The sequence below is a fragment of the Sycon ciliatum genome, chromosome 1 (genome assembly GCF_964019385.1).
Source record: "Sycon ciliatum chromosome 1, ocSycCili1.1, whole genome shotgun sequence".
Taxonomy (NCBI): Eukaryota; Metazoa; Porifera; class Calcarea; order Leucosolenida; family Sycettidae; genus Sycon; species Sycon ciliatum.
The window spans coordinates 6,985,371-6,999,325 of NC_088643.1; the positions used below are offsets into that span (position 1 = coordinate 6,985,371).

At 47.3% G+C, this 13,955-nt stretch overlaps 2 protein-coding genes across 2 annotated transcripts; both read left to right on the plus strand.

Annotated features, from left to right (window-relative positions):
• Nucleotides 1-8,207: 8,207 nt before the first annotated feature.
• Nucleotides 8,208-8,561, plus strand: LOC135806279 (ataxin-8-like; the record flags this gene model as incomplete). Its single annotated transcript, XM_065320478.1, has 1 exon — nucleotides 8,208-8,561. A coding segment is annotated over one exon (354 nt), but the record flags the coding sequence as incomplete, so codon positions are not given.
• Nucleotides 8,562-9,579: 1,018 nt separating this feature from the next.
• Nucleotides 9,580-11,601, plus strand: LOC135806374 (L-gulono-1,4-lactone dehydrogenase-like). The gene has a single exon (XM_065320585.1). It carries the CDS (start codon nucleotides 9,580-9,582, stop codon nucleotides 11,599-11,601), a length of 2,022 nt encoding a protein of 673 aa, XP_065176657.1.
• The last annotated feature ends 2,354 nt before the right edge of the window (nucleotides 11,602-13,955 follow it).

Below are 13,955 nucleotides of genomic sequence, written 5' to 3' on the forward strand. Positions count from 1 at the left end.
GAGTCACAGAGTACCACGCGTCTAGTTGTAACTAGTAGCTACATTCCAGATGACAATCTTCAGACAACTAATATTACGAAAAGGAGGAAAACTTCCTTCTGCCAGCGGAGAGGGCTCGACACAATAATGTGGAGCACTATTACACACAACAGTTCTGAAGGATTACCGTCGCGCCCTGGCTGCTGTCTACGAATTCACACCTTCCATTTATATTCACTAGCAATCTATACTTTCTGCGCTAACACTGTAATAGCTCCCTCACCTAAGCAACCATCCACACGGCCATCATGGCAATATTTTCTGTGCTGAATCAGACACCAACCAGCTATCGCTAGGCTATGCTTTATATTGGTCAAGTCCCACTGAGCATGTGATAGTCGCCTGATGATTGCATTGAGCAAGAAACTCCGAGAACTCTGTAGACAACTGATATTATACAGTGATTCACAGCTACATGTAGACTAGTATGGTATTAAATTTTATGTAGTGGTATAATAATAATTATAGGAGGGAATCCGTGACGTCCTTCTTAGTCGTACAATGTACTTGAAGTACATAAATCATAATACGGAGGATTAGCAAGACGAAATTCGCGTTCGCGTTCGCAAACATTTTTCAGTTCACGAACTGGATTGCGAACTTTCGCATTTTTCGTTCGGAAAAGTAGTCGGAACACGAATCGCGGATTCGTGTCAGGGCAGGCATAAATTTACCACGCTGTACTGTCTGTACACAATGTACGTCGTGTCAACGTCATGCATGTGCGAATTCTGTTTGCTAATCCTTCTCATAACGCGAATTCCGCCACGGAGTTCGACTTTCCTTGGAGTGCGAACGCGAACGCGAATTTCGTCTTGCTAATCCTCCGTAATATCCGCACACGCCGTGCACCGGCGCGGTCATGCTTTCTGATGACCCTCAGTTAATTATTATATTATTATACTTGGTTTCCTGTTCGACCCTCTTTGAAGTTGTCTACAGTGTACTAGTACTGTATGTACATTACACTGTCGACGCAGCGAACTAAAATAGATCAAAAACAAAACGAAAAACATGTACAGGTGTAAGTCTACAGCGGACAGTAGAATCGCAGTCTAGGAAGAAGAAAAATTTTGTGTACGAGGGCAGCAGCAAAACACACACTCTCACTGGCCATGGGTTGCATCGCTGAGAGCCAGGACTGTGTTAAAACTTATCAAGAGTACATAACTCCCAGGATTACCTAGGCTGCGGTCCTTCGCCAGAGAGAGAGAGCCAGGATCATACATGTACTTCAAGTAAGTACATTACCCCCCCCCCCCCCCCCCGGACGGCTAGCTGTCCGGAGATTGAGCTCGCCCCGGAATTATAGGTTATACCATTGACCTTCAAAACACAGTCCCTGTTACCAGGTGGTCTCCTCATCCAGGGTCATTTGACTGGAAATACAATCTCCTGGTTGCAATGATCTTCTGGGATACTACATGTACATGTGCATGTAGTAGGTGGTCGCCTTATCCGAGTGGTCGCCTTGACAGGTTTTACTGTATTCCGCTCGTACTAGTATGCATGTGGACGCTGCTTATCTTGACTCAAGCGATGGTGGCAAGCTCCCCTTTGCTTTGGTTATGATTCCCCCCGACAGAGACTTCCCTTTTGTCTGTGTTGACTGGTGTGGCGTGCGACACATGCGAGTTGAATTCTGTGCCCATTCCCAACCTGAGTTCTGAGTTCTGAGTTCTTACATTAATTTTTTTCACCTCGTCATGTCCCTTCTTCCCTCTCTCATAACAGCCACCTTCACTTCCTTTCCCCAGGAGACTCCCTTTGATAGGCATCCATTTGCCTGTGGAGAATCCTTGAAAATATTATCAATAATTATTACATGTACAGTCATGTGCATGTATGGTTATGGTTTCACCGCATACACGTGTAGTATCCCTGCCCGACCAATACGGAAGCAGTACGGAACTAATACGGAGCTTTGCCTGATGTATATTTAGTGTATCTCCGTATGTAAGCGTACGGCGTCTGCTGCATATAAGCGGCTGCGCATTTCTGTTTTGATGAAGAGAAGATTAGATTAGATTGGATAGCAATGAAAGCTAATTCGAAGAATAAGGATTCAGCCTCTAGGTGAGCACCGGAGAGAAAGTTATTTATTTTGCCGCTTCTTCTTTCACGAACGATTATATCTCAGGTGTGTACCTGAAAGTAGAATAAAAGTAATTATTGTTGATTTCACCGCGCCTAACACTCGGCTACCTATTACATTGGTGGCAGCGGTGTAGTTTTAAATAAAACAACGTGATTCGACCCCAGACCCCCATGGCTCAACCCGCTGCAGCTCCCTGCGACGAATCATGATGAGAATCATGTTTCTTGCCTTCCTGGGCTTGACCCTGCTTATTAGCTTGCAGCACAGTCAGGATGCTAGCGTGGATCACCCTTCCCTCCGCATGCCGTCCACTGGAGACTCCGATGGCGATTCCAAGCGACCCGCAACTTACATGTATACTACCGGTGGTGATGGCGAAGCTGATGAGGACGACAACAGGCAGTCTGCTGCCCAAGACAAGGAGGGTAGTCCCCAAGACCAGCAGCGTTTGATTTTCGCCGGCACGCAGTCGGAAGCAGGAGCCCACTCTTCACTTGGTACTTCGCCTCCGTGGTGGGATGCAGATTTTCGTCAACACTCTTCCTGGCTAGACAATCACTCTTTACGTCGCGCAAAGCGATGCAATCGACAACGTGAAGACCACGATTCAAGACGAGGAGGGAGGTTATTTGTCTGACGCCGAGCTAGCCGCTCTGAGTCACCGGCTCAACCAAGATGAAGATAAAACCTGGCTCGCCCTCCGCCATAGCTCCAGCCGCCGCCGTGGTTACTAACGCTGATTCCAGGTATGGCATTTTCTTTCCTGTCTTCCTTCAGTCTCCCTTTTCTCTTCAGTCTTCCTTTATGCGAGTGTGTGAATCCAGTTTAGTTTGGTAGGCGTCTGATCATGGTGAGCCACGGTTTACCCAGCTAACGTGGGACAATGTGTGTGACAACGCCCCTTACAGTTATAGTGTATTCAGTTCGGTTTTTGAACTGCGATGTTCCTGGCGGGTTGTGCCAGCGTGCAGCAAGAGTGCTGTGGTTTCAGGTCCTATTTGGAGGACAGTTCTTTCCCTTTTGACCCCGTGAGATCGTGTGAACCTGGTGTGCTTTTACTTCTATTTTATGATTTGTTATCAGTTCATTTCTTCTGTCTACTCTAAACGTTATCATTTCCGATATAATTTGCCATCTTCCGGTTGACGCTGTTGTTCGTAACTCCTCACTAATTTTTTGAAAATCACGAGGGCGTGATTATCTGTAGGAAGGGAGGGTGTAGTATCCCTGCCCGACCAATACGGAAGCAGTACGGAACTAATACGGAGCTTTGCCTGATGTATATTTAGTGTATCTCCGTATGTAAGCGTACGGCGTCTGCTGCATATAAGCGGCTGCGCATTTTGTTTTGATGAAGAGAAGATTAGATTAGATTGGATAGCAATGAAAGCTAATTCGAAGAATAAGGATTCAGCCTCTAGGTGAGCACCGGAGAGAAAGTTATTTATTTTGCCGCTTCTTCTTTCACGAACGATTATATCTCAGGTGTGTACCTGAAAGTAGAATAAAAGTAATTATTGTTGATTTCACCGCGCCTAACACTCGGCTACCTATTACACACGTACATGTAGAGGATATGACCCAAGTCAGAGGGTTACACCGGCTGAATATAAATCGCGACTGCGATAGCAGGAGGGATTTATATGAGGGTACGGTATAACCCGCCTACGAGGGTCATATCCTACTTATGCCAGGTACCCCTACGCATTTCCAGAACAACGAACCTATTTTGGAGATCTCCTACATCATACAGTACATGAACATGTTCTTCTGGTTATCAGTTGTCAGTATGAAAGAATGGTCGAGCAAGGTCAGAAGGAGATTCCTCCGTGGATGTTTGGCATAAGATTTCCTTTCAGTTCCAGTGCATATTGTAGCATGTCGTCTCGTGAGCGATGCGGAAGTCAGCTGGGGTGCTGGAGTTGTCGTTGAATCAAACTACCGTCACTAGTTAGACTACAGTACAGTTTGGACTCTTTGGGATTAAGTGTTACTATTTAATAGCATGATTATGGTACAGTACTGATTTTCACATGCGGCATCTTATAATCAGTTTTGCTTACTTGCAAGTATATGCATTTGCATACACTGTTTTGTATCACTGTACTGTATCACATTTCAATCCATTCTAGCGTTTTCCAATCGGTTTAGGTGGATTTGAAGTAAACTCTGTATCATAAACTTAGTTTAATACGAAGGAGACAGTCTGTTGATGATCTTCAACTATTCGAAGTACAATGTACATTGAAGAGTAACCATGCTGAATCAATGATTAATATACATTCAATAATGTGTTACGAGAACAAAACAAAGTGCTAAAATAGAATGAGGGAAGGTGAGACAATAGAAGTGAAGTGAGAGCTAAGTGCAACAGGGGTGAGGAACTAATTACAACGCTAGAACTGTGTATTGAGACAAGCAATCATGCTGTGCACCTACGAAAACAATCTTAACGCAACTACATGTTTCTTCTGCTTACAAAGATCAGGCTTATGCAAACGAATACAATGTACATTTTCTTTTCCATTGTGTACTGTTCCTCGTCAGTAATGCCGTTCAGGTCCGTTCTGTGTGGAGTGTGCACGTGCATGTGGTGTATGTTGTGTCTTTTGTGAATGGTCCGTGCGCTGGAGTACTGCCGTCGTACAAGTTCACTGCCTTTTCAGGCAGTGAACTTGTACGGTGGCAGTGCCCTAGCGTACGTACCGTGCACCGGGATTTATATTCGATATAAATCCCGCGCGGGATTTATACTGGCCAATATATAACCATGGCTAGACGAGCGCTGATTGGCTGAAAACAGGCCCTCCGTACCGTACCATGGTATAAGTACATGTATGCGGTAACTGAAATCCGACCCCCTTGCCGGCGCGCCGCACCGGCAAGGGGGTCGGATTTCAGTTGCCAGCACTGTACATGTACATGTACGTGTTTGGCAAAGAGAATGGTCTTCGAGCATTAGCCTTCGGAACATGAGGTGGTGGGTTCCCAGTTTACATGTATTTGTGTGACTACTATTCCCGCTACAATGTCATGTACATACATGTATACAGTGTAGCTAGAGACATATGTACATGTAACTCTATTATACATTGTATATAAAGCTCCATTGACAAAGACCTATTTAAATGCTTTTCGGCTAGTGTGTTTCTGTGGTACATCGGGCTAAAGAATATGAAACGTGTTTCGCAATATTGCATGATGCTATTTCTGATAATTATAGAATTCCCATTCCGTTTTTGCTTTAGGGTAGCCCTGAGGTCGACTCACTTATTTATTTTCTACCCTTCCTCTCTCCGTATTTCTGCCCCCCTCCCCCCCCCCTCTTATTCCCTCTGTCGTCTACATGTACTAGTATCAAAGGAGGCGAAATCGCCTGTTTGTGGTGCGACGTTAAATAATCTTCTACAACAACAACAACAACAGCAACAACGACAACAACAACAACAACAACAACAACAACAGCAACAGCAACAGCAACAGCAACAGCAGCAGCAGCAGCAGCAGCAGCAGCAGCAGCAACAGCAGCAGCAACAACAACAACAACAACAACAACAACAACAACAACAACAACAACAACAACAACAACAACAACAACAACAACAACAACAACAACAACAACAACAACAACAACAACAACAACAACAACAACAACAACAACAACAACAACCTTCTTCGAGAAGCCCTTTCACGCACAAATCTCAACCACCATCCAAACCAACACGACCCATGCCCAGTTGACACCTTCTGGCGATCCTGGCGTGACAATGTCATGAGCATCGCCCAAGAACACTGCCAAGTTACTCGCACTCACCCCCCTTGGGACAGGAAGGACGTGCCAGCACGACCATGGATATCAAAGGGCCTCTTGAAAGAGATCAAGGATAAGCACAGAAAACACAGAATATACCTTCACTCACGCTCGCCTGACGACTGGAACACGTTCACTGCCCAAAGAAACCGTGTCACCACCCTCCTGCGTCGTGCTAAATCGGATTTCGTAAACAACTCAACAGCCTCCTCTACTTCCCTACACCGCCTCATGAAGCACCTAACTACAGCTACAAAACAACGCATACCCGAACTCGTCAGCCAAGCAACTCCTGCAACGACACCAGCACAAAAAGCCGCTGCCCTCAACGAATTCTTCATTTCACAGAGCAAGCTGTCCGTGGCCAATGCGGATGAGCAAACTCCAGCCATCAACACCACCCCTGACATCCTCAGTCCCCTTCAAGAAATCTCGACTTCCCAAGCTGAGGTCGAAAAACTCCTCCGAGGAGTTGATACCAACAAAAGCCCCGGGTTTGACTCTATTCCAAACCGCCTCCTCAAAGAAGCGGCTAAGGAACTTGCACCGTCGTTATCGTCCCTCTTTAACCTATCGTTCCAAACCGGAGAAATCCCACAGGAGTGGAAAGATGCCACCATTACTCCAGTACCCAAGCCGGGTGACCCAACCCAACCAACAAATTATAGACCCATCTCTCTCTTGAGCACTACATCAAAAATCCAAGAAAAAATTGCACATCAACTCCTCTACAAGCACATCACACCCCACCTGCCCAACCAGCAGTCCGGATTCCGCGAGAAAGACGGCACTGAGCAGCAGCTCGCCCGTCTCGTCCATACCCTCTCCACTGCGAGAGACGACGGGAAACACGTCAATGCCTGCTTTTTCGATCTAAGTAAGGCCTTCGATCGTGTGTGGCATGCAGGCCTTCTAGCGAAACTCTCCCACTATGGTGTCCAGGGCAACGCCCTGGAGTGGTTCCGACGGTACCTGTTGGGGCGTCGGCAAAGGGTCCAGGTGGATGGCGACCTATCGCCTTTCCTCGAGATCCCTGCCGGCGTCCCTCAGGGATCTGTTCTTGGGCCGCTTCTATTCCTCGTCTACACCATAGACCTTCCACATGCATGTGAGAATCCCGGCACCACCTGTAGCCAGTTTGCAGATGACACCGCTCTGATTTCCATAGCGAGAACTCTTCAAGACTGCACCCGAAACCTACAACAGAGTGTCACAGCAGCTGGAGACTGGCTTCAAAGATGGCACCTGCTGGTTAACACAAAGAAAACAGTCATCCTCCCGTTCTACCACAATAACCGCCCCCCTGAACAGCTACCCCAGATCACCCTCAGGAATAGTCCGCTTACCGTAGCACAAAAACACAAACACCTCGGAATAATCTTTCAGCATGACCTCCGTTGGACGGAGCATGTTGAATACATAGTCAAAAAATCACTCAAGTCTTTCAATATTCTTTTTAGACTAAGGTCTACACTCACCAGTGATTCTTTATCTCACATCTATCAGACATACATACTACCTATATTCTCATATGCGAGCACTGCTCTCACACCGTTGTCCCACACTTCCCTTGACAGATTAGAACGACTCCAGCGGAAAGCCGCCAGAATATGTCTCCACCTTCCCCTTTACACACACTTAGAACACTCCCACCTTTTGCATCGCATCAAATGGCCAACATTATTTTCACGTTTTAAAGTTAAACATATACTCTTCGCGCATTCTCTGCGCCACAATTATGCCCCACCACATATACTCTCGCTGCATACTGCTAGCAACGTGCAACCTTCGTATAATTTACGCCGCTCTCGTACTTGGCACTTGCCAACTCCGCGGACTGACCGCTGTCTCCATTCTCCCCTGTACAAGGCCCTTCATTACTTTAATTGCCTGCCCACCCAGCTTCGCGAAATCCCTTCTCGTACTCCCTTCAAATCCGAGATATCCCTGCTGTTGCACAACTCTGTATGCTCGTGTAGCGACCACCCCTGCCCGTACACTTAAGTACGCAACTCTGTATGCTCGTGTGGCGACCACCCCTGCCCGTACACTTAAGTAGTCATTAACCCCTAGGCCCTGCCCACCCAATTCTTCCTCACTCTTTCTCCTTTCTTACACTATTATCTCTTATTGGCCACTGGCTATCGTGAGAATAAAGATTTGAAACAACAACAACAACAACAACAACAACAACAACAACAACAACAACAACAACAACAACAACAACAACAACAACAACAACAACAACAACAACAACAACAACAACAACAACAACAACAACAACAACAACAACAACAACAACAACAACAACAACAACAACAACAACAACAACAACAACAACAACAACAACAACAACAACAACAACAACAACAACAACAACAACAACAACAACAACAACAACAACAACAACAACAACAACAACAACAACAACAACAACAACAACAACAACAACAACAACAACAACAACAACAACAACAACAACAACAACAACAACAACAACAACAACAACAACAACAACAACAACAACAACAACAACAACAACAACAACAACAACAACAACAACAACAACAACAACAACAACAACAACAACAACAACAACAACAACAACAATAACCAGACTCGTGGTACTCTGTGACTCGTGTCACGGAGTCGTGTGTTACTGCTCTGCTTTTGCATTGAGCACTCCATCGAACCTGAGGACTCCGCTCTCTATACAGAAGGCTGTGTACAATCATGTGACAGTCGGGAATGTTGTCATGTTTGTGAAGTACTGGCCTGCAAGCAAGCCATGCCCACCCCAGGCCGACATGACACCATGTGGCTGAATACCCTAAACATCTGTTCTAGCCAGCTAAATAACTCAGTTTACGTACTTGAATCACTCTGTTGCTTTGCTTCCGGAGGTTCATGGTTTGGTTTGTCCAGAGCTCAAGCGGGCCATAATACGACTATTGTAGAAGTATTTACTTCAGCCATGTACCAGTCGCAGACTCATGTACATGTCGATCTTCGTATCATACATGCAGACACGACAATTTCTTCACACATAGTCGCACAAATCCAAATACTATCATAGCGTAACTTGTAGCTCTTTGGTCCTCTTTTCTTCTCATACATTAATCCTTGGCTCTCCACCCGAGTCTAAAAGTACAAATTCAAACATGTACATGTATGTAAGAAGGCAAGAGGTACACAAATGGAAGCAGACAACAGGTGTCTGATGATTGTTGTTTTGCCATGAAACTCTAGCCCTATTTTACTTCCATTCATGAGTTCCCTTCGGGAACGGACACGATAATTTACTTTTTTACAAGTACCTCCTGCCTACTACGCTCTGGCCAATGCCCGGGGTATTTGAGCACTGTTGCGCTGCCTCTGTGTATGTATGAAGGCATAGTTGCCTGTTTGTGATGCGACTTTTAAATACAAGTACAACACCGACTGCATGCACACGGTGTTGCTCCTGCTGCTGCTGGCGTGTCTCCGAGTCCACATCCCATACCGGAACGGCCAGCTCAAATAGCTGCTGCGAACCAAATCCGCTTCAGATAACCAGCTGCACTGCTCGACTTCGAACCTGCCTTGCTCAAGCTCCTCCGGCTCCGGACACACGTGCCAGCAACCAATCGCCATGGGATTGTTGAGTTTCTTCAGGAGACTGAGAGGAAGAAATCAAGAGGTGGACGCTGGAAATCCTCAAAGTAGCGACCCGCGGAGTCTGCAGGATGTTCTCGACAGCCTGCACCAGTTTTCCCAGAGCGCGACGTCCACGGATGTACACGACCAGGTCAGTGTGAAGATGGAGGAAGCGCTCAACTTCGAGCCCGGTAGCCTTGTCCGCTTGTTCGACAAGCGCAGGCCCCTGGCCAAAGCGGACGGTGAGACGCACCAGAAATGGGAGAACCAACTGGCCAACGTGGTCGTGAAGCCCCTGCAGCTCTGCCAACCGTCCGGTCTCGACGAGATCGGCGACATATTGACAGATGCTGTCCGCAACGGAGTGACCGTGAAAGCAGCTGGATCTGGCCACTCCTATTCAGACGTGGCCACAACCAACGATTACTTCATCGACACGGTTGCCCTGCGACGCGTAGCTGACGAGGATGATCCCATTCTTGGACAACTCAAGCAGCAAGACCTGAAGCATGAGTGGCGCGCTGACACTATGAAAGCGAAATGGCGCGACGTGAAGGATCTGCCTGATATCTACTTTGATAGTTCGTTGGAAGATATCCTTCACGTCCGAGATGTGTTCGAGCATAACACTATGCTCTTCGAGACGGAAGCTGGCATTAGGATTAAAGATCTTAACCGTGCGCTCGACAAGGCTGGCCTGGCCCTGTCCAATATGGGTGGCTACGACGGGCAGAGCATCATCGGTGCCATCTCGACTTCGACACACGGCACCGGCATAGACCTGCCCCCGTTCCCGGACATGTTGCGCTCCCTGGTGCTCGCCACCACGGGCAAGTGGGACGGTCACGTGATATCGGGAGTGGCGTCCGGTCCGGTCAACTACTACCGCATCGAGCCGAGCAATGGCATTACGGACGCAGAGCAGTACAAGGCCAACCAAAGCCAGTACACGTGCAATGGAGTGGATATCCAGCTGATTCAGGATGACGACTGTTTCCGCGCAGTGATGGTCAACATGGGAACGATGGGCGTCGTTTACTCGGTTGTCATCGAGGTCATGCAGCTGTACTACCTGACTGAGACACGTACAGTCAGCACCCTGGACAAGTCGCTCGCTCTCATCCAGCCGAACAGCGACGATGCGGACGGCGTGCCGGAGGTGATGCGACGCTACAGGCACTTCGAGATCCTGATCAGTCCATACCCAATGAGAGGCTGCTCGGTGATTGACATGGATCCAAACAAGCCACCGGAGACATATTATTCGCACTTCGAAACCCTCCACTTTCAAATGAACATCACGCCAAAATTGCCCAAAGACCACAATGATCATCCTGAAAAACCACGCAACTTCTTGGCTAAGCTTCTTGGCAAGCTCAGTATTTCCTTTGAGGCGCTGTCAACCTTGGCCAACATCTTTCCTAAGGTTTCGCCATTGCTGATCAAAACCGGATTTGCAGCGCTAGAAGATCGCAATTACGTGGCGAAATCCTACAAGATCTTCAACTTGGGCGTGAACGGCGACGCTGGATTCGCCAATGAGATCGGCTTCCCAGTGGAATCATCGGAGCAAAACTGCCGCCAAAGGTTCACAGCGCAGCACGTTACCAAGGCAATCGACAGCATCCACCGTGTCGCGCAGACGGCGCGTCTCCAGGGGGAGCAGTACCAGACGTCGCCGTTCGCCGTGCGCTTCGTCAAGAAGTCCCCGGCGTTCCTGTCCATGATGAACGGAACTAACACCAGTATGATCGAGCTGGACATGATCACGGGCACCTATGCCGGCATCGAGATACTCAACCGGCAGCAGCGGGCGCTGTATCACCTAGGCGGGCGACCTCACTGGGGCCTGGAGTTTAGTCAGCTGACCGGGAGTCACGACCTGGTGCACGGCATGTACCCGCAGTACCCGAAATGGAAGAGCGTTTATGACCAGCTGAACAGCCTGGGGACGTTCAACAACCGAACAACCATCCGCCTGGGATTCTCGCGGCTGGATTTCAAGCGCGACGCGTAGACGCGTCTCACCTGTCCGTCGGTTTCGCGAGAGATTCCATGCAAGTATTCTAGATTGTTCACTGGGGAGGCGGCTAGGCTATGCTCGCGAGGCATTTTTCTGGGAAGCGGAGTAGGTTTTACTTATATCCATAATTGCCATAACTATGACTACTTACACTAAGTTACAGTGGAAACTCTGCACCAACACACCTGTAGTTCAACAGCCATACAGATCACCTGATATTATTTTATTATGATTATTATTTATTCTTCTTTTACTAGGGAATTCTTATTGATAACTGTATGCAAACAACTGTTTATACGTTTGGACCGTCAATTTACCTGTAGATTTGTGCCTTTTCGAACCGGTTTTTGTCCAGAGTAATTTTATCAATGTATGAAATACTTCAGTGGTAAAAGGGTTGTATAAGCATATCCAGACTTTCGGGCACTCCTTGCCCTGCACTCTGCATGACTGTATTAAACCTACACTAGGCTACAGATTGTCAATGGAGCGAAGGTTAAATTTGCAAGATAGTTACCAACTGAACAAGGCATCACGCATACTGAACTTTATATTCTAGAACGCAAACAGTATTCATTTAAAACCAGAATAGACATTTCCCCACAGCATTATCTGCTATTGTGCTAATGATCTCTCTCCCATTTCGCAATGCCCTGCCGGAATGATCGAACCATTTCCGGACTATCAAGTTTTTGACAACTGTACACAGTACATAGTATAACATTCAATGATGTCACTAATTAATTGTCAGCAATTCTCACGCTATTTCAGCACGACTAGCCTTCCTGAAGTGCTGCTTCGCTTCGATGACATCGAGACTAGTAAGACCATTGGACAAACCGGTCTAACTACAACTCGAAAATACAAGGCAATAGACCACCCAACTTGGGAGGCTCAAAGGTATGTAAAAATTACTAAAAATACATAAAGAGGGGAAGCCAAGCGAAGACGAAATGTCACATATCGAAAGTCAATATTGTAACGATGATGGACAAGTATTAGTTTGGCACAATAGAAAGGTTTTTTATGAATGAACTCCTTGAGCCTCTTGTACGGGCAAAATAACACATTTGTGAAGCATCAACACCATAAAACGAAGCATCGGATATAGTAATGATTATACAGACTCAGTAGGATCACTGTAAGTTCACTGGATGCGTGCCTCGGCCACCACTAGCACTGCAGGGGACTCAGGCACGGCAGGAGCAAACATGCTCCTTCAGCCACGCAGGCACATGCCACCACAGCGAACTAGGACAAACCCAAGGCGGCAGCGCAGCAAGGAGATAATCTGCGCGTATTGCTCCTTGCTCTTCTCAGCCAGGAGAGAGGCGATCCGCGAGAAAAGAGCATTGGCATGCTTGCCATAGCCACCAGAGGCAGAAAGCACAACGGGCACGAAGGAGGCATGCTCAACTTCGCGTACTCGCTCTTCGTACTTCCGACGCTTTTCCTGTTCATGGCGTCTGTAGCTAGCAGCGAGGGAGGTGGCACGATTCGAAGACGCAAAAGGGTTGAACACCCGTACATCAATAAAGATGCGCTCGGATCGGCCACCCCACACACCACTAGCCGCAACGTCCAGCCGAGCCTGCTCCTCCGTGACAGCTGTGCGATGGCGGAAGGCCCCTCCGGTGATTGATTTCGATTGATTGATTGATTATTTTTACTTCGCAAGTTCAAACGGGTTCCTGGCCCAGTTATATGAAAGCGAAGGATAGAATTTGCCAAAATCCTAATGAGCAACAGCATAGGCAATATTATCATAGAAGTGGAGTCCTATGCGAGCGAGAATACTGAGAAGAAAGGAACATGTCAAAATCTGACGAAACACAACCTATTTCAGGCATACATAAGGAACGGTGACGGGCTGGAGGTGGGGTTCCACCGTCACGTTATGAGCGACCTGCCTCAGAGCTCTGGCGGTGATGTCCCTTACCTCGTTATGTCGCGGCGTCGGGAAGCCACCAAACGGGCACGACAGGGCGTGACTCACAATTCAGCGGCTTACTGCACACAATAAAAAGTGGTTTCACACGACGTACGTAATAGGCAAATTCCGTTGTGACTCAGAGTTTCATGGCTGAACCAATCATCAGACTACGATAGTGGAATAGGAGGCAGCGCTCGTATATCTAAGTGGAGAGGGGTGTGATAATAATTATGATAGCGGGAGGGGTAATCGCGTGAATGTATGCAGGGACAGGCTATTTTTACCTACTGCCTCTGTGAGATAATAATACAATCAGATAGTGCGACAAGGCACAAAGCTGACTAGGATATTTTAGAGACATTCGACGACCTGACATTAAGTTAAATTTTATTGGGGATAATACGGTAGGCCTGTT

Bases quoted from the DNA above. Each gene is read 5' to 3' on its own strand.
- LOC135806374 (XM_065320585.1), top strand. From the start codon at position 9,580: ATGGGATTGTTGAGTTTCTTCAGGAGACTGAGAGGAAGAAATCAAGAG.